This window comes from Balearica regulorum, chromosome 14 (genome assembly GCF_011004875.1).
Source record: "Balearica regulorum gibbericeps isolate bBalReg1 chromosome 14, bBalReg1.pri, whole genome shotgun sequence".
Classification (NCBI taxonomy): domain Eukaryota; kingdom Metazoa; phylum Chordata; class Aves; order Gruiformes; family Gruidae; genus Balearica; species Balearica regulorum.
The window spans coordinates 8,059,687-8,081,249 of record NC_046197.1 but is presented as its reverse complement, the minus strand read 5'-3'; the positions used below and the strand labels follow the sequence as shown (position 1 = coordinate 8,081,249).

The 21,563-nt window shown below is 35.7% G+C and overlaps 1 protein-coding gene across 3 annotated transcripts in view; it reads left to right on the top strand.

Annotated features, from left to right (window-relative positions):
• Positions 1-21,285, top strand: part of GABRA1 (gamma-aminobutyric acid type A receptor subunit alpha1) — a 42,719-nt gene extending 21,434 nt beyond the window's left edge. For all 3 annotated transcript variants that reach the window (XM_075766337.1, XM_075766336.1, XM_075766338.1), the window contains exons 6-10: positions 1,508-1,590; positions 6,192-6,335; positions 11,969-12,121; positions 14,750-14,952; positions 18,462-21,285. In XM_075766337.1, coding sequence (XP_075622452.1) covers positions 1,508-1,590; positions 6,192-6,335; positions 11,969-12,121; positions 14,750-14,952; positions 18,462-18,770 — 892 coding nt within the window. In that variant the 3' untranslated portion in view covers positions 18,771-21,285. The remainder of the gene's footprint in view (positions 1-1,507; positions 1,591-6,191; positions 6,336-11,968; positions 12,122-14,749; positions 14,953-18,461) is intronic.
• Positions 21,286-21,563: the final 278 nt, after the last annotated feature.

Genomic DNA, 21,563 nt, shown 5'->3' with positions numbered 1-21,563 from the left:
GACAAACTGAGGCATCCGCAGTGGCTTTTTCCCCCCCCTCCCGCTGTGCTACATTTATACTCCCTGCATGTGCCTTAATGCTTGATTTTAAAAAGGTACCTATACTGTTAGGAATCCATTAGTTTGCAGAGGACCTTAATTTGGAGTTGCTTTCAAGGATTCCATCAGCAAAGTATAATAAAGCCTGAAAGTTTAATATAATCTAGAATACTAGATCATGTACAAGGGTCTTTAATCTTTGGCTTCTATAGAAAGCAGATTCTAAGAACTAGCAGATGCACACAGAATTCAGTGCCCATTCTTCATATTTCTTGTGCTTAGGAGTACAGAGCATGACAGTCTAAAAATAGACATTTCTTATTCTATTCATAACAAGACAAACAATTCACTAAAGCATTTGGAAAGTTAGGAGAAAGAAATTTTTGTGCTAGCACCACTCTTACTGGAAATATGTTAGTCTCTTCATAGATAACTGAACTTTAGCTATCCAGTTGTCAGCAGAGGAGTTAAATAAATCCTTTTGAAATAATGATGATACACAGTCATGGAAACATTCTGGATTAAAAACCTGAAAATTAAACAATGAAAAGAAAAAAGATATGTTTTCTCTACAGAGCTACACATCCCTGTTTGTGTCTCCCATGGAATCAAACAAGGTATAAAGTGATTCTGTTGACTCAAAGTCAAGATGGATAGCTTCGCATGTAGGTGAACACTGAGTTTTCTTTTAACAATTTTAAAGATTTTTTTGAAAGCAGTAAAGTTATTTGGAGAAAACAAAGTCTCCAGGCTTTTGGGAGTCTGTCAAATATGTTCAATATATACTGAAACATCTTTCAAGACTGCCTAGGCTAGGGTAGAATCTGCTTGGCTGGTAGTTACACAAGTCCAGGTCAATTTTTCTTGTCTTCCTAAATGCTTGGCTGTTAGGGATTTAATCCGCAAGAACACTATCTTGGCAGCACATTGTTCACATATGTCTCTTTTTTTGACCATAACCATTTCTATTTGCTCACCTTTGGAAGTGCCTTAATGCAATCTTCTGCCTTCTATTCAAGTATTATTGTTCATTCCTTGCTGATGTGTGGTATGTGACTGTTTCTAGTTTATTTAATCTCTTTTAGTGAGAAACATGTTTGCACCCAAGCTGATAGCAACAAAATGATTTCAGCAAATTGTCTGAGCATCCAGAGTGGGCCAATTTAATGATGACAGCAAGGAAGCAATTTCAGTTCCTAATAGATTTTAATCCTCGCACCAAGTTCAAAGTCTGAGCATGTCTCTGCTGTACACTGAGACACGGCAGAGGGGCAGAGCCAGTCGCGCTGCTGTGTCTGCACATGCCTGTCAGCACCCCCAGCCAGACAATTCAGGTCCCATTCTAGCTGCTAATTAATCACATAACAGATATTATGCTATACTTATTCTATGTGTCTTAATAGAAGTCTATTTGCTATTTCTATGAAACTAGAATAAATGTATCCTTTTGCTCATTAATCCATTATAGATTGACTGTGAGAGCAGAATGTCCAATGCATTTAGAAGACTTTCCTATGGATGCACATGCTTGCCCCTTGAAATTTGGAAGCTGTAAGTTTATTTTAAATTGAGGTTTCTCCCTTTTTAGACCACTTTACAAAAATATTTTGTAACTGAGAAAACCTCAAGGTTTTAATCTTGTGTATTTTTCACTTTTTTTGCAGGGTTGTATATTTATTCCTATATATGTTTACATTTAATATAATGAAGCTCTTCCATGTGTCTTAAATATCCTCCAATGTCATGCCTGGACATTCACGAAAGAGAAAAAAGACTGTGCTCTAAACATCTAGAAAAGTAGTTTGTCACATAGAAAATGTTGTTAATATTATAGTTGCTTTATTTTATTAAGACCCAAATTCATTGTTAGAGAAAAATACAGATCATGAATAACTGAACTGGTTTAGGTGAAAACAAGTCCTCTACCATAGTCTTAGCATGTTTAAAACAAGTTTTTCCCTAAGATTATAAAATATTCTATTATAATCATGCAACATTTCTGGAAGTGGAAAATCTCACAAATCTTCAACACTCGCATTTGTAATCTTAGAGACCATACTGGACAACATGTAATATAATTGAAATCAGTGTAATAACTGACAAAGCTTTCTATAAGTTGAGAATTTCCCCCAAAATTTTAATTTGAAGAACAACCAACCTGACACTGATACTTTCAAACTTAGCTAAACATAATTTATTTTTAGAAAATAAATATAGGCCCCTTTCAACTCTTTAAGTAAAAAAAAAAAAAAAAAAAAAAAAGAAATGAAGAGATATTTTACTTGGGTTGGTTCAACACAAACAAGGAAGACAAAATGTGTGGAAGATGTAATAGTGTACAAATTGTTTCCTCAATGGCTATTTTTTTCTAGTAGAAATTGGTTGTTTCGCTGATAATGGGTACTCAGTGGCTTGATCTATTTTAGAAGTCAACAAACAGAACACCCAAATCATTCTTCACATGTTACCAGACAGGGTGATAATTTACTTTGGGCTGAATAGCCCTATGTTTACCATGAGAAAGGACTGATGTTTTGTCTTTAAAGAGCTACTATCCTCCGAGATGAGATTTAGAGAACAAAAATCTCATACCAACCTCATATAAACTTGGAGTATAACTGACAAAAATAGTTTACTCCTTGAATGTTAAGTTTTCTTACAGCACTTCCAATAAACCTTTCCAAATCTCTTGTGACACTGAAGGGGTGGGTGGGGAAACTTACTCCAGCTAATAATAGGGCAAATAGTCGCAGTGGGTTCTTGATTAGTAACAGGACATCCGTGCACCTGAGATCCTGGTTAGATCAAGAGTGGGTGCAAGATTGAATTTCTTTTGAAATGCACGTTAAAGAGTTTATGCGGACAGCATGCTGGATCTGGGAGGTGGGAAGATTGTGCGTAAAACCTACTAATGCAAAGTTAAACCATCAACAGTTTTTGAACAAATGTGAACTACTACATTGAATTTTTATAAACTTGATAAGACACCTGTCACCACATCTGTATCACCGATCCATAGCCTAAACACCAGACACGCCCTAGTCTGAACAATAGTTCCCATTTTTTTCCTACGTTCAGTTCTTTCTGATCCACTCTGTCCCAAATTAGCATACTCTTGGTTCACAAAGTGCATGACTTTCCAGATTTCTAAGGATCTTGCCTCGATTAAATGATTAAGAGATGCAGAAATTATGAATGAAAAGCGATAGATCATATGGATTTGAATACAACTCCAGAACCACACCACAAAGTAAAACCAAGATAGCAAAAAACCATGCAAGTGTATCTGCATATCTTGTGTATCTACATTGTTTTCCTTTTTACCCTACGAAAAAAGTTTATCATAATATACATAATTTTCTTAGATTAAAAAAAAAAATCAGTGATATTTCTGATTGAAAGACTATTTCTTTCACTAAAGTCAGAGGTGATAACTGGAGTTCTAAACTCTGAGTGCAGGCGTGGTCTGTCATGTTTTACAGGCGATTTTCATTGTTTTGAACACTAACTGGCTATCATGCCAGCTGTCCTAAACAGGACCTAGCAAAACAAGTAACTCCAAATGCTGGGAATCGCCATGAGACAAAATCAAAGAGTTTTTAGGGAAACTTTGCATTCCCCTACTAAATTCAGGTGAGCTTCTAATCTGGGATCCTCATGGGGAGGAGTTCCTTCTGTAACATGGTTTTACTACAAACACTGCATGGGGAATTCACGGTCCAGAACAGGGTCTTAAAGCTGGACCTCTCCCGTCCTTCTCATCAGATTATATGTCAGAATTATCAGATTATAGAATAAGTGTCTCAATATTAAGTTATTGATATAAATAGAAATATCTCCCATGGGACAAATGGCTGAACCCAAGCAAGATATGAAAATAGGGCTCACCATTAAACATAGAAAAATGGCTCTTAAAATGAATTGCTACTTTTTCAGTGGGAATCATATTTAAATACATTTGGGACATTTCTGTCAACAACTAAAACAATTTATTATAATCATCTTAATGGACTGAAAAATTTACTGAAAAAGATACTTAATTGTCATGAAAGCCATGCTTTAAGTGCAGACTACAATATTACACTTAGTAGCTCCTCAAGGTAGTGTTTGCCCAGCTCTGCTTGCTTTGAATTAAATTGGATAAGAGTTTTTCCGTGTCCTCCACTGTTACTCATCACTTGTTGGAGCTGGATATTGAAGGAGTTGTACATCTCCTACAGACTCTGCCCATACCATAGAGGCCGAGAAACATTTGACCCAGCTCCAAAGCTAAAGCGATTTGCCAAAACAGCAGCTTAAGCTAGTGGTTATTCCAATGTAAATTCAATGCGACAAATGCTAAAGAGATTCTGGAACAACAGAAAGCCGTATGTTGGCAAAACAAAATCAGAAGGCAGATGCTCTCCTCAACTCTTACCACAAAAATGTTACTGTCAGTTTAAAACTAAGGCCACTCTGGAAAGCAGCAGTGATAGGAGCAAAAGGATGCGTTGCTGCTTATGCAATATCTGAATTGGAAGCTGAGGATGGAAGCTAAACAGAACAGCGAATCTGGCAGTTACAGGGCAGGGCGAGCTCATTTCCAGCACTGAGGAGTGTGCTCCCTTCCCTCTAACCCAACCCAGTCGTGCTCAGCAGCTCAGAAATCAATCCTCTCTTCCAAACTCTCATGCTCCAGAACAAGTAAAAATGCTTGAAAATTAATATTATTGTTGCCACTCTTTATGTGACTAGATTAGTAAGCCAATTATTGTACTTACTGTGGCCATTATTTTTAAGGTCAGAATTATTAAGATGAAGATTTGCAATTACTGTTGATTCCAAAAAGCTATGTATATGTTACAGTGCTTGGGGAACATGAAGTCTGACGGTAAAAGCACCCTTCCGCTTCAATAATGCAGGATCAAATGCCATGCAATTGATTTACCAGCAGACTACATCCAACACCACCTCTTCAATTACTGTTATCTCTTACATTGATAAGATAAAATCACTAGCTCACAAATGAGGTCCAGTGAATAAGATTCCTCCTTTCCCTTTCCTGCTTGCCAGTCCTGAGAAAAGGGAAAATCTCATCCTGTAGGTAGGAGTCTAGTGTCATTTTAGATGCCCTAAGATGTCCCATCTGGCTTCCAGCTGTCTTTGGTGGGTGCAAGCTTTATGTAGGTTCTGATCACACATTCAGTCCCATACGTGTCTTGGATACTCTTATGTGTGAGTGACACTAGATGCCTCTATGTAGACAACTAACTCCCACCCTAACTGCTCAGAGCGACAGCTGTCAGACTCCAGACTATGCAAAATGACAGAATAATTTTACAATGGGACTAAGATTAAAAATATTTATATATAGTTTTGTTCATGAAAGAACACAAATAACACATACTAATAACAGCACAAACCACTTGGATAGCGTATGTAGTATACTACTGAATTATCTATGTAACATACTAGACTGCTCAGGTTTGGAGAGACAACAGTGTTTTTCTTTTGCTTTGTTCAAATAAATGTGAACTTGAGTATGAACATGTCCCAGAAATATACAAAGCCAAAACCCAGATTATTTGTGATTTGAACTCATTTGAGCCTAGGCAGCCTCAGAAATGCCTGCTATGCCTGTTACACAGCAAGGACAGTGGTGTGGGGGCAGTGGACGATAACCAAAAAGAGAGCTCTCGCCAGGCCCATGGTAAGGTCACTGAAGCCACTCTGAGAAGGACTTGCTTTCTTACAGCAGCCCAGACAACATCACACTATGACAAACTGAAAAGCCTGGGGCTCATCTTTCTTGATACTAGTTAAAAGTTAGAAAAAGAGTTGGAGTCCTCACATGCCCATGAAATTCCACATCTGTACTCTACCCAGATTTTACGTAGGTAAGAATGATGTAAGGGAGAGAAAGATTTTCATGCCATTGAGGACCAACCTTAATCCAGCCCTACAGCAGACATTTAGCTAATCATCATATGGACAGACCTGTAAAATCAGTTATACCTCCCATAGCAAAAAAGTTCCAGTAAGCTAGTTGTGGGTTTCTACAGACAATTAAAGAGAATTTAATATTCAAGTTACTGCTCAAAACATTGTTCTGATAAAGCCATACAGCAATAGAAGGCACAAAGCTGAAATGCAGTGTATTTCTTTTAAATTAGATGCTTATACCAGAGCGGAGGTTGTGTACGAATGGACACGGGAACCAGCAAGGTCAGTGGTCGTGGCTGAAGACGGCTCTCGATTGAACCAATATGATCTGCTCGGACAAACTGTGGACTCTGGAATTGTTCAGTCCAGTACAGGTCTGTGAAAAAGGTGTTTTGGGAAGGGTGTTAACTGCCAAAACATAATTTAGAACAGGAGAAAAAATGCAAAGACTAAAGAGTTAGAGATGTAAATGGCAATATACAAGCTTCAGATTAGGAAAACATGACTCTGAAAAGACAACCTATCCTGGGATTATTTTCCTACTTCAGCTGGTGGTTAAAATATTTGAACAATTAAAAAGCTTCCTATAGTGACAGATCTAGCCAGAAAAAACAGTAATTTACATTATAAAGAAGCACTCCTCATATCCTTATCGTATTATCTGATTATTATATAAGCTTAAAAAAAAATAGTATAAGAATATGAATCCTTAAAGATCATATTCCTGGAGGCAGTGAAGTTGCTAAAAGCAAGCATATAGTTTCTCAAGGAGGTATTTAGGAAGTGAAGAAAATATGTCATCACATTAAAAAACATCTAGGTTTTCCATCTAGGTAAATCCAAACAGGGTTTAGGTGTCTTAAAGTTAGCACCAGCTTTAACTCCAAAGCTATTAATAAGGTACAGAAATATAGCTGACATTTATAGTATTATATACCTGTAACTGTGAAGCTGGCTAAAAACCTTCGCTTTTTCACTTTGCAGTGTTTGTTTCAGGATTTTATTTATTTATTTATTTATTTTTAAATTTGGAAGGGGCACAAAGACCTAAATACAGTAATAAACTGAACATTGGGCATGAACAAGAACTCAAAGTGTTGCCTAGTTTGACTGTTCAATGGACCAAAAGAAGCACTGCATTAGGAAAAGTAGTTATATTGCTTTGAACTTACCCGACGTTGTGACTGAACTGGAGAAGTACACTTATACCTGCATAAACCAAACTTTCTAATGTATCATTCACAAAGTCAATGAACATTTAAATAAGTCAATTTAAGGTGAACCCTAATTTGTGTCTGAATTTTTTATTTAGCTTGCCAAAATATATTCATATGCTCTATTAAGCCAACAAAATTTCTCACAGACAAAAGTTTCTAGTGGACCAATATTACTGCTTGGAAGCTTCTGTTTAGCTGATGTAATCATAAAAGCAGTGGGATGGCAGTAATAAGCACTTTGAATAAGAACATCAACACAACTGCCTCCATAGATTCACTGCTTCCATTATTGAGCACAGAGGCATGCATTGGACGAGTGAAAAGAAAGGGGGAGAACTCTTGGCCTGAGCACAGCTAGAAATGTTGCCATGGACTTTTGTGGAGCCAGTAATTCATTCCAGCTGCCCTTTGCTGAAAAGTCAATAGGATTTGTGAGGAATTGCAAGGATCTTGAGCCCTTTGCTCTTTCTGTTCTGGAGCTACTCACTCAGAAAGACCTCAGCAACCTGTGTGCCTGCCCTTTTGCATTCATTGCCAATTCTCTGCTTGCTGGATGCATTATAAGGGCACCAGGATAATCAGAAGAGATTCATAAGCTTGGGAACATAGCTAAACCAAATAGATAATACCAGATATAGTCCAGGGTAATTAGACAGTAACATGAGAAGCACCCTATAAATTGTTAAGAAAGGCAGATAATAATTTTTTTAACAGAACTGAAGGTAAACATAAGTGTAAAAATTCTTCATACATTTCCATGAAGAAACAAAAAAATATTTGTTTTGCCCATGATATTTCATAGGTTTGAATGCTGTCTCCTTTTTCTACCCGAAGAAACTCCTTACTGTGCCTATCTATGAAGCTAAATACAGTATAATTAGTATTTGCTGAAATAAAGATGCTATTGTCTAGGTGCAGAAAAACATTGCAAAGAACTAAATACAAAGGTTACCAAACTAAAAAACTTTCTAGTACCAAACTTACAATCCTCTTTAGTTACTACCTGATAAGAACATACAGTGGTGGAAGAAACACATCTATTGCTTGCAAGCTCAATGGCTCAAGGAAAAATTTATTTGCTTTGGAAAGAAAAATGCTTTGCCTTCGCCAGAATAATGGTGGGGATCAGAAGTGGTTAATAATCACTTTCTCCCCATTCAGGTGGGTGGGCAGCTAGTCTCAACAGAATCCTCCAGCACATCTTTGTCCTCTGATCATCTCTGTTTTAAGATATGACATATACAATGAAAATTATGAAATCCCTCCCTACTTTCAGAGTTGTGGGCAATGACTCACCAGACAAAAAGACAAAAGGAATTGAAGACAATCTTCACTTAAGAGTTCTCAGCACCTTTATTGGGCAAGAAAATGAAGCTCTTGTGCAGCTGATTCTGTGGATCATTAAAGGAATCTACATCATCTTGGGCAGTTTTAAGACGATATTTATAGTTGTCTGGAATTCCAGACATGTATTTTCCAAGAATTTGGGTGTAACTGGGTTACTCTAAACATTCTCAAAACCTTTTTTTTTTTTCCTTTATTTTCTTTCTTTGCTAGTAGGCCATCTGCTATCCTTATTTCTGGATCTAGAACAAGATAACTAGAAATACTGATTCTTTTATGACAAGAGAATCTTGAAAGACTAAAACTTTTTTATAGCATAGTTAGTAATCTATGCTGGCAATGGAACGTGTAGGTACTGCAGGCTTAAAAAGAGTATTCAGTAAACAAAATAATAATTATTGTTGCCTCTGTTTTGCTTCAGCAGAGTGTCATACATTTTTTACTTCAGGTAAAATTCCTGTCACTCTCCAACTACTGACTCATATTGACTCAGAAAGAGTTTAAAATGATCCTTTTTTTAAGCATCTTTTAATATTTAAAGGTTTCATGCAAGTTTCTATTTGCATAGAATTATTTTTCTACCTTAAAAACATTACTTTGAGAATCATCAGAATTTATACTCACAATGATATATTTTTCTGATGTTCTGTAAATCTGCTGAGAGGATTGTTGTTAAGAGTTTTTCTATTGGGTCACATGGCATCAGTAGTAAATGAGGAATACTTTGTTTTAAACTAATGGCAAGGAAAGCCTTACTTCCCATCTACAGTGATAGAAAAAGTATTATGATAGCTAAAACTCAGTCCCCATCTCAAACCTTATGTCTGATGTGACGCACATTAATTTTAGGTGCTCACCGGATAAACTGGGTTTATTACAAATAGTTTACAAACACTGAGTAATAAGTTTGATGTAAATTACTGAATTATCAACTATTTTCTTCTAAGGACACAGGTTAGTTTGCAGCACCTGAGCATCTGACACAATGATTGTGATATACTGTAGAATTAAGGACTGGTTAAAAACTGCAGCTACAGAAGTCTTGAGCACAGGCACAAACTCTTCCAGAGCAGTGGAAGTATTCAAGTGTGGACAAACATTCAAAACATTAAGTTAATGTAGATGAAGGAGTTGTGTTACCACTTTCAAATGCTTCATATTGTGTGATACATTTAATTTAAACTTCACGGAATAAATAAAATGAAAAACAAATTTATCTGCTCAACACAGTTATTTGTAGAAGACTAGGAATTCCAAGGAAGCTAAAAAGAAATACCTTTCTATCTTCTTTGGATAAGAGAATAAGAGAATAAGAGATAAGAAAATGTAAGATGCATAAGCTACATCTTGTGCTACAACTTGTGAAAGCCTAGTAATCAGACACTATGAATAGAGGAAATATTTTGCTTAAGAGCTGTTTGAAATTTTAGCTTGTATGCAATTTTATGGCTGGATTACAAACCTTTGAAAACAGAATTACAGAGGAATTGCTGGGAAGTTAGACAGTGGTCAGCAGCTCTCATGAGCTCTCTATGTTTTTCAAGTAGAGAAAGCCATAAAACGTGGGAAGCTAAAGATTCACTAAATAACTGGAGCACTTTCATGTCCTGCAGTTATTTAAATAAATCTCACTAAAGATCTACTATCTTCTAATAGATGACTGCAGTCCATTGGTACTCTGGAGACTTAAAAACATGTCTTTGCCTTGTAACTGAACTGTAGGCGTTATTCTAGGCCTATGCTTTGCCTGATTCACTCCTCGTGGCGTTACCTTTAGCTGACTTCTAGCTCAGACCTGCTGCAATGCTTAACAGATGAGAGTAATCCCTGTCTTTTTAATTGCCTTTATGCTTTGAATCTTGTTCTCATTTTCCAGAGGTTAAAAATACTTTGATAATTTAAGCAGCTAAATAAAGCTTCAGAGTACAGTGGTGTGTTCACTCTGTATTCTTAGCTTGCCATCTACAATCACTGAATTAATTCTGACATACCGTTGTGAGCATTCTATATCTGATTGCATTAAAATAGCTTCCCACGTCATATTTTTAGTAGATAAAATTAAATTATTGGCTCTTCTAGCCAAGGCTGGCACCCTTCATAAGATCTTAATCTCTGGTACAGAGGAAACGAAGGTGGTTTCAGTGAAAGTTAAAGAAAGGTGGGCAAAATTCAAGTAATAATGCCTGCTCTATTACTTCTGCTGGTCCTATTTTTTGAAAGAAAGTGTTCCTTGTATGTCCTTTTCTTTACCTCTCAATTTATAATTGATTCTCTTTTCCCCCTTTGCTACTGTCTTTTATATTGAAACATACCGGGAGTATTGTCACATCTTATTTATAAGCTTTCCTCAGGGTTATACATCGAGCAAGATTGTTCAAATGAATGTTCTTCTAGAGTCTGAATTAAAGAAAAGGGCATTTGACATGCTCGGTGCATAAGCAGTCAATGTCTAGACATAGTTTTTCAATCCAATTTAAGCTTTTCCTGTAGAAGAGCAACTTTCTCTTTCCAACTGCCTACATTTTAAAATAGAATAACAGTCATTTCACATGTCATCTCTAATCTAGACAGAGGTTTCCATTCAGGTACATGTTCACCTGTTTCTTTCCTAAGATAATGTTTATTGCAAAATAATAAGAATCAATCTACTCAAAAAAAGGTTACAACAATAGGTTTTCCAATCTTTTGAGAACATACTGTTTTTCAAAATCCATTTTCAATTATGTAAATAATGATTTGAAAATAAGCCATTATTTGCTGTGCTCTGGCAGGCAAGATTTATAGAATTATATAAATACTTAAGATTCCTTTCAATTGCAATTAGAATGCCCAGCTCATATGTTTTTGTAGCACCCAAAAAGCTAGTGCTAATGAAAATATTCTGTGTTATTCTTGCATTGTCCATTTACTTCAGGAGGGAATAATCATTTAGTAAAGTACTGAATTAGCAGAACAGGGACGCTTAATCTTCAGAGTACATAAAGCACAGACAGTGGTAATGCAGACACAATCACATCAACAATTACATCTTAAGCCTGGCTCGACTGAAACGCATCTGAGTGCCTGTCTTGATTTAGTCTTTATATGATGTTGACATGCGTATATTATGGTGGGTTTCCATCTTCTAATGGAATAAGACCTTTCACAAGAGGCCTAACCAGTCACCAGTTAATGCAGACTTTCATTCACTACTCAGCAGAGATTAGAAGATGTAAATTTAATTAGCATTTCCTAGAACTGCCTTGTTTTGTATTATTAGTGGAACTTTGGAACGTGCTTTATTAAATGTTTTCTTCAGAGCTGACCCAATTTAATCTGAGAACTTTTTCTTTTTTTTTTTTTTTTTTTTACAATAGTGGTGAATGTAATGAAAAAATACTTCCTGTAAAGCCCTCTAATTTGTATATTTATAAAAGCATTAATGTTCCTGTTTTTCTTGGTTTTAGGGGAATATGTTGTTATGACTACACATTTTCATTTGAAGAGAAAGATTGGTTACTTTGTCATCCAGACTTACCTGCCATGCATCATGACAGTGATACTGTCACAGGTGTCCTTCTGGCTTAATAGAGAATCTGTTCCAGCAAGAACTGTATTTGGTAAGCAAGATCTATAAACTGCTTGGCAATTATAAGCCAAATAGGTTTAAGAAATTTTATGGTAAAACTAGTTATGCATAACCTGATATTGGAGAACAGCACGAGCCTGGACATAGCGCAGTACACAACAGTTAACACATTTCATTGTGAAGGTGTCACAGAAGCTGATTTAAGATCCAGAGCTTTTAAACTGATTGTAAAAAGAGACCTGAAAATATCTTAAGCAATCTATTACAGTTCTACTTTCCCAAAACAATAAGTACATGAATAAAGCATTTCTGACAATGGCAATGACATTCATGGTGAGGACTGTCAAAAAGGCTTTAATCAGCGGGTGTTGCCCATTTGACATCCTTAGGCCCTTTGAAAAATCTTATCGTAAAAATCTTTTTCATCAATCCCTTTTGCAGGCTGCTGCTAAAGGTGTGCTGTTGACATCAGTGACAATTTATTGTGCTTTCAATGGTGGATGGATGCACTCAGTGAATGCAGGAAGAAGGCAATCTAAAGGACTCTATACAGTTGGTCCTTAGTGTTTTAACCACTGCTTACAAATGCTAATCTTAAAATGAGAAGCAAACAACTAGTATATTCTTTGGAGATATTAACCAAGCCAATGTACGTAATTTAAAAAAAAATAAAAAAATATCTTCAGTTAAGGAAAATAGAACTGAGATTTCTGCTATGTGACCTGGTCTTTTTTGTGATGTTCAGATGGGACATCTGAACACCTTGGGCAGAAGGAGGTGGAAGAACACACAGCTGAGTTGGCTTTTATACTAGTTTCCCTGCCTCAGAGCACTGCAGGAGGCCACGGGCCCTCCTGCTTTGCCAAAGAGAATTTACTCATTTACACCGGACATAGCAAAGCCAGAGAAATCACAAGGCCTGATGTTGAGCAACACCGACTCTGAAACTCTCGTTGAACAAGAGCTATTTTTATTGATCTTTTCCGGCACTCTTCACAGCTGTGCTTTAGTTTCCCAGTGCCTCTGGAAATCAATCACAACTTGCATAGCCTTAGACCTCATGAATCAAGTAGAGGCTTTCTGTTGATATACAGATGTGCGTTCACAGAAGAATGGTTTAGACCACAGTATAATTAAATTTGATTTACATAATATTGTTTAAATTAACATCTAAAATTAGTTCTGAATTTTTATCGTCAACTTCACTGAGAATTAACTTGGGACTTTTATGGGCCTCTGTAGTCAGAGCTATTGAGATTGTAACTATTTTACGTCTTTTTGCACATGCCATTTAAAAAGAAATGTCAGATGATCAGTTTGAAATGCTATATGTCATCATCCCTAGGTGGAGAATAAAATTTCCTAGTCTCACAATGAATAATACTGCACAATGTTCAAGGTGCTATCTTCACATGCTCAAGAACTGACACATTTCTGAAAGTTTTCCTTTTAGAAGACTATTTACTTACTACTTATTTAGTAAACAGTCCTGTGTTTACTCCATCATTATGTATCCAGTTGGGTTTTTTTCATTTCTTAATGGCAGTGAAACAGTGTTTCAGAAAGTTTTGCATGAATGTGTATACATACAGAAGCACAACTTACATCTTTTAGTCCATTTAGTACCACAGATAATAAAAATTATCAATCTTGTTTTGCTACTATGCCAGAGAAACATAAGCTCCCTAAGTAATGAGTTGAAGACAAGATTAGGTTGTCTCTCAGGGAAGAGAAATTGCTTCCTCATTAGGCACTAATAATTCAAGCTCTTTACACCAGCACGTAAATACATTGTTCATTATTTGGCCTATTTGAGAGCAGTGCACATTTTCACTAACAGTGCAGTGAAGATGAACTCTCAAGACGCATTCAATACATGACATTGCAGTTGTCAAGGTAACTTGCGGACATGTGATGGGATGTAAATGGCTAGCCTGCACTGGCAGATGGTTTTTTCAAGCAGCTGCAAGCAGGGGGAGTTCAGTACAGTCCCACTCGCTCTCTGTGGCCACTTAAGGGAAAAGGTTCATCAGCAGTGAGAAGCTCTGCTATCAGAAACGCAAATTACATTATCATTGTTCTTAGATAAATTCTTTGCTATTTTCAGGGCATCAGTGAATAAAGGGACAAAAATCTGTAAATCCATCAAGTCAAATAAATATCATATCACATAAAGCTTAGTGCATTTGAGTATACATTTGAAGGCGCATATACCGAATAAGCTGAATGAAAACAAGTTTTGTTTGTTCTCTATGTAAATATCTTAGAACCGTTGCAAGAAAGAACTAAAACTGTTAAATTGTTATAACTGTATGACAATTCACAGTGCATGAATAAGGAACAGCAACAATGATTCTCCAAATACCAGGAAACATAAAGTAGTATCCAGTCCACATCTAGTATTATTTCCATTCCAACTTTAAAAATATTATTGTATTACAATAAAGTCAAAGAATAAAGACATAAAAGATGTTTTGAAGATCCTGCAACTTCCACAGAACTAGAAATCTGATATCCTCAATTAGCAACTGAACTGAAGCAGGGACGTTTATAAGAATTAGCGGTGAAGACAAGGCTTTCCCATCTATTGTAACAGTTGAGAAACGAAGCACAAGATATAGCCACTGATCCAAAGACACTAAAACCGTTTGCTTTGCAGGAGTGACAACTGTCCTGACAATGACTACTCTGAGCATCAGCGCAAGGAATTCACTCCCCAAGGTGGCCTATGCCACCGCTATGGATTGGTTTATCGCCGTGTGCTACGCCTTTGTGTTTTCTGCACTCATTGAATTTGCAACAGTGAATTACTTCACAAAGAGAGGCTACGCATGGGATGGCAAAAGCGTCGTTCCTGAAAAGGTAACGCCACTTAATATCTATCCCAGCAGATCGTACTGTGTCATGCTTGGTCACTATATGGAGTTTTTTTAGCTCATTAGAAATTCTTATTGTTTAGAACAGTAGTAATTGTTCCAAAAGATTTCCTTGTGTATTTGCACAGAGTATTTCTACACCTAAACAACAATTACTTAGACACTGAGTACCTGAATACTGCTTCTGATATACAGGATGATATTAATATTATTAATAATTAAAACTTTTACTGAGATTTTGACTTCTGCAACTGAGCAGAAAGAAGAAAAATTTGTATTTTGTAAGGGAAAGCAATTAATTTTCTAGTGTTCGAGCAAGAGAAAATGTAGATGCCTCAGTATAAACGTAGAGAAAAAAAATATCTTGTGACTACTCTGTTTGACAGTTTCTGAAGTATATTGCTCTCCGACATGAACTTCAGGAGGACTGCTTTGTGATCATGACCAAATAAATCACTGCAGGACTTTTTCTTTCCTTTCTTTTGCCTTCTATCATTTCCCTATTTTTAAAAAAACGGAAATATTATTTTTACTTCTTAGTCTACAGGAGAAATTGATTGATTTTGGGGGAAGCATTGAAAGTAGCATTGGGAGTGTGCAATCCTGATCCCTACCTCCCTGAATGCAATAGAGACATTGCACTCACTCCCTCTGGTCTGGGATCAGGGCCAGTCTGTAAATCACAGGTACATCAAGAAATTGTTGAGGACATTTAAGGGATGAAAGAAAAAGTTTCCCATTTCCTATGAGTTATGTCAGCTGCTTCTGTGAGGAAGCTCATTTGGTTGGGTTTTTTTCTGAGAGATCTTGAAAGAGAGTTTTAACTTGCCTCATTGGTTATTATGAATATTCACAGACTAGAGATTCAGCAGAATAAATATAATAAATATTTGGAGGAGTAGATGGTACTCATTGGTACCCAAATATATGAGTTTAATTCAGGAGTGTATGCCTATATATATTTTTGTTGTTGTTGTTGTTATTTTAGTTGCATAAGTCAGTGAGAAAACAGAAATAAAATTAGGACACTTACACAATGAGAACTAATACAAAAGTATTGTAGAACAAACGAGTGAAGTAATAAACTTACAGTAATGAGCTGCATGATTGCCAGTGAATATTGAGTTTTCAGTCACTGATGATACTTTCATTGAAAATCATTTGTTCGAATCTTTGTTGTGCTCCTATTTTCACGATATCTGTTGTAAAAAATGAGCTGTATTAATAGAACAAAATCCTTAAATGTTAATTATTGCCTTGTTAATATAACTTATCTTGTTACACGGTTGTTATGATCAGCCATTCCATTAGTTTCAAAGAAAATTACATTTTCAGAGAAAAACACACCAATATAAGCACAACATTCAAACACTATTTAAAACATTGGAAGTTTTATGGCTTTGCATTCCTCAACAGGTAAGAGGCTTTACATGTCATTTGATATAAGTCAGCAAAGACATACCAGTACATGGCAGAGTGCGTTATCTGCAGACATAAGGAGAGGCAAGCAAGGCAAACTAATGGTGAACAGAGCATCACAGCTTAATAAAATTTAGAGCTCTAATTAGCTGTCATATTACTTTTTCATGAAGTTGAATTTGACATGAAATATTAAGACCCTGACTGCTGTCAGGACTTTCTGTGGGTCAGATTCCTCATAACATTTAAATCTATAGAAAGGGTCTCCTCTGAGACTTCTGTGAAGTGGTTCTTTGCCTGGTGGATTTATTGCTGCTCATGAGACTATCTGGCTGAGAAGGAAACAGGACTGGCTTCATACTTGGCAAGCATGCTAGCAGCCTTCCTGCTCAGGAGGAAAAGAATGGACAGACAACTAAAAAAAATCCGACATCACCTTTTTTTCTTTTCCAAGTATTTTTTTTTAACTTGTTTGTTCCTCCTATTCGGTAGAAATATTCTAAGACAATTTGAAGCGTTTTCTGAGCCTCAAGCTAAGCTGAATATTATTGTCGTGAAATAAAGAGTATCTACATCAGAGTCATCATGTGAATCCCCTTTTTACTAAGTAGCAAAAATGCAACATTTCAGCCTTCATTTCCTTCCTGCGTGAGGCTCCGAGCCATCCTTCCACAAGCCTCTCCAGTTGCCCTGATGATTTTGCAGCTTCCCTCACACTCCCAAGCGTCCTGCAGGAGCCTATCTGCTCCCTGAAACGTTCACCTCTTGAACAAGAACTTTTTACCAAACCCCTCCTGCTGGGTGGCCTATACAGCTATTAATCTATACCTGATCTGTCATAAAAAGTACTCCGACTACTTTAAAAAATATTGCCTCTGTGGGACAGCTGCTTCTTGAAAACAGAATTATATTTGCTCTTGTGAAATGACATAATAGATCACATTCTGCTGATATTTTTTCTTTAGCCATATCCTTTTTTTCTTTTTCCTTCTAAGGACAAAGCAGATAACATTTGCCTGTTCTTTTTGTGGCAAATACTGCCTAAAGATTTTCTATGCTCTTGGGATTCTTTTGTTATGTGTTTTTTTCTCATAATCAGAGGAACTTGGAGCAAATGGATGCTTTTCTTTACACCTCCTTAACAACTCACTACGTCTCTCTTCTATGTTTATCCTTGTGCAGTAGCTGGAGGAAGAGTTTGGACTGTCTGCGACAGGGACAGTTGAATTCCACCTGGTAACCCCAGATATCAAAATTTAAGTTTTTTCCGACAAGTAGATCCCATAAGTAGAACACTAGAAAACATAAGGACCCAGGGGAAAAAAATCTAGATATTCTTTTTGATCAATAAGAGCTTCTCCACTGAACAATTTTCAATACATTCTTGCTTTAGCAATATAGGTAGGTGGATGCAAAAATCATACAACTATTCAAGTCCCTGTATGTGGAATGACATTTCAGCCATTATGATCCAATTGTAACACTCAAACAAAACCATTAAGTTTCTATTCCATAATGCAAATGCTTTTGGTGTAAATCGCTAGCAAACAGAATACTGGCAGCTTTGCATTTTATTAAATGATCTACTCTTTTAGTGCATGGTCACATGATATTTTATTGTATACTTCTATGTATGAACTGCATTAGAGTGCATCATATAAATGATTTGCCTTAATATTGGAAAGCTACATTAAGATATTCAGTGTCTCAAACTCTTTGTCCTGGTCGAGGAGCACAGGTGATTAAGGTAATATTGAATTATGAGTGGTTTGTCACTGTCGATTTCCATTAAAGGTAATTTTGTTGGTCAGTGAACCTAGCTATCAGTGTAAGTCCTCGTTGTAGTTTATCCGTCATCTAATTTGGTTTAACTAATACAAGTAACAGATGGGTGATTTTTTCTTTGTCTTCACCTGAATATTTTGCATGAGTCATGTATCCAGACACTAACTTCTTTCTCACAGCTTATTACAATTTGTGGTATAAATTTGATTAATTGCAAAATTTTATGGTGCTTTTTCATGATCTTATCTGTTGAGAAGATAGTGAGATTAAAACATCTTCTTCTTTCTTCAGCCAAAGAAAGTGAAGGATCCTCTCATTAAGAAAAATAACACATACACAGCTGCAGCTACAAGCTACACCCCTAATATTGCAAGGGACCCTGGGCTGGCAACCATTGCTAAAAGTGCAACGATTGAGCCCAAAGAAGTTAAGCCAGAAACAAAACCGGCAGAACCCAAGAAAACTTTTAACAGCGTCAGTAAAATTGATCGACTATCAAGAATAGCCTTCCCGTTGCTTTTTGGAATCTTTAACTTAGTCTATTGGGCTACATATTTAAACCGGGAGCCTCAGTTAAAAGCTCCAACCCCACATCAATAACCTCATTTATTCGTATAGTTCTGTTTTGTCTTTTGCTCTGGGAATTGCTTCCCGTTTTCACATACAGTAATTCCCATTTGCTTCATTGCCTCTGTCTTAAAGAAAATAAAGGTTTCTTTATTTAACAAAAGGTAAAATATATCTGTATATTTAAAAAAAACTGTGTGTGAGGGAGAGAACATTATAAGTTAAATACTTTGGAAAAGTGATTCTGAAAATGGGAAAGAAAGAATTGTGGAGTAATAAAAAAAAGGAAACCATTTATAGATAGCTTAGTACTCAATGTCCCCCAAAGGTATTGTATATGTATATGAAAAAGATATTTTTATTCAAAGGATTGTGGGGAGTGGGAAAATACTCTTTATGACGTTCCTGATTGACGTACTATACCGTACCGTTTAGTCAACCACTGTTTATAATCTTTTCAAGAATATAAAGCTTTCAATTTGCTGAATGCCATAAAATATGCTATTTTCCTGATCCTTCTTTCTCTTCTATATTCCAAACCACCTGACTTATAATATTAAATGGTCTTCAACGAAAAAGGAAATCCACTCACTCTAGGTACAGTTTGTCACTGTAGAGCACATAAGATCTAATGGTAACAAATGCTTTAATCTGCTGTCTTACTGCAGTCTTATTCTAAGCATTAAGTTGTCACTAGACTAGATTTAAAACAAGTCGCACAATCAAGTGCAGATCCCCAAGTTCCCTCTATCACATGTGTAATCCAAACAATTCCTGGATGCTTTTACAGATAGCTTTTACTCATCACTATGTTTTAGAGAGTTAAAAGAAATAACAAAAACCCAACAATTTTTGCAAGCTCTAGATATGTTGAATGTATTCTTTTATAAAATGATACATTAAAAAGAAGCTTTAGACTGAGATTTATGGATAGCAGAAAGACAAAATATAGTATTTAAATAATATATGTAAATATGCAGCATGAGATTGTACATTTTTTTACTTTTTTAAAGTTGTGTTCTTAAAACGTTGTGTAGGATTCACCTCTTAGCTCTTAATATGTTGTTAAATGCTCAGTAAAACATATTTAGAGCCTGAATAAAAACACAAAAATCAGTGGTACTGGAAAGCCTAAAAAAATAAATACGCAGAAAGTGCTTGGAATTAATTCCATTTGTAAAGTGGTGAAGTGTACAGTAGCTTGCAATTTGACAATGTCATCCAATGTATACTATTAGATTAATGACTGGTCTGCTCAGGTCATGCATAAATACTAAAGTATGGGATTATATTTGGTAGGTAAAATGGTGAAATATTTGTTAAGACAGAAGTTCATCTGTATATTACTGCTATATTTGCTGATACATAACTGTTACAATAAGTGATGTAATATATGTAGCATTAATACAAAAAAGTCATACATAAAAGAATGTACAGGAAAATAGATTTTATTGAGTAAACTTACTACATTTCATTTTTACTGTAGCAATATATTTGTAGGAACAATATGTAAGGGCTTTAAATACAAGATGTCCATTTTGCAGGTATTGTGCTCCCTTTAAAAAAAAAAATCTAGTCAGTATCAGTACTGCTGATTCTTAGAAATAAAATTTCAGATAAAGATTTTTCAAAGAGATGGGAAGAATGGTGCATATTTGGAAGCATCAGTTAAAAACCCCATAATATATGGTATCGAATGAATTCTAAAACCATGCTACATGAGCCTCCGGAGAAACAGATACTGAGAGTCAGATTTCATAGGCAATGTTTTCTAAACTCTTTCTCAATAAATCAAAAAGTTGACATTCTCTACAAAAGGAAATAGTTAATGTTTTATTTAGAGAAGATTTTTTTTTTTTTAACTAATGCTTCATTGTCTAAGATTTAGTCCTGTCTAAACTTGATAAGTTATTTGATTGGAGCTTATGAAAAGGGGATGTTTCATCTTCTGGTATCATGTGTAGATATATGTATAGAAAAAAAAATAAACTATGGCTCTTTAACTTCTGTGTACTTGTTTATCTTGTTATTTTTGGCGTTAATCTAGTGTGTTCATTTAGGGCATTTTATCTTTCTAGCAATTCATAGCTACCTTTTGGTCTGCATTTTGCACATTAGATGTGAATATTACTTAACTAGTCTGCTTTTTGCTATGCAATGATTGCATTATATCACCTCTTAGTTAGTCTATGCCAATAGTATTATACTGTATAAACTTGATTGCACAGTTTATCAAAGACAAGGTATTCTCTATGTAGCTTTTTTACAATGCTTTGCTAAACCATGTAATAATAGTAAGTCTTCCTTGAAAATAACGATACACTCTTATAGAGGACAGTTTCTGTTTACTCCTGGGATAATTTTAAAAAGATGACATTGAATGTTTATTGCACCTCAGTGCAGTGATGTGGCAATAAAACCTAAATCTAATAGAGGTTGTTTATGGCAGAAGCATGTATTGCTTTACAGAGTTTAGCAAAAGCTCTTTATTTTATGTCAGACTGTAATTCTATTATAATAATAAAGCTAAAAATGTTCAATAATGAAAGTGAATGTTTTACTTTGGTTTTCTTTAGTTACTGCCTTTTATGACACATTGCTCGATAAACTGCTATTCATTCAAAAACTTAGTTTCTGTGGCTATAGTAATGAACGCAGTTTTAATAGATGTAATGTTCTGTCCAGTGTTTTCCAGGGACAAATATAACAACAGGAGCGTTTCTGAAATCTGATTTAACATTCAAAAAAAAGATAGTTCAGTCTGTACAATGTATATTCAGTAAGGCAATTAATTGAATCAGATGAACAATTGCTAAGGTTTAATAC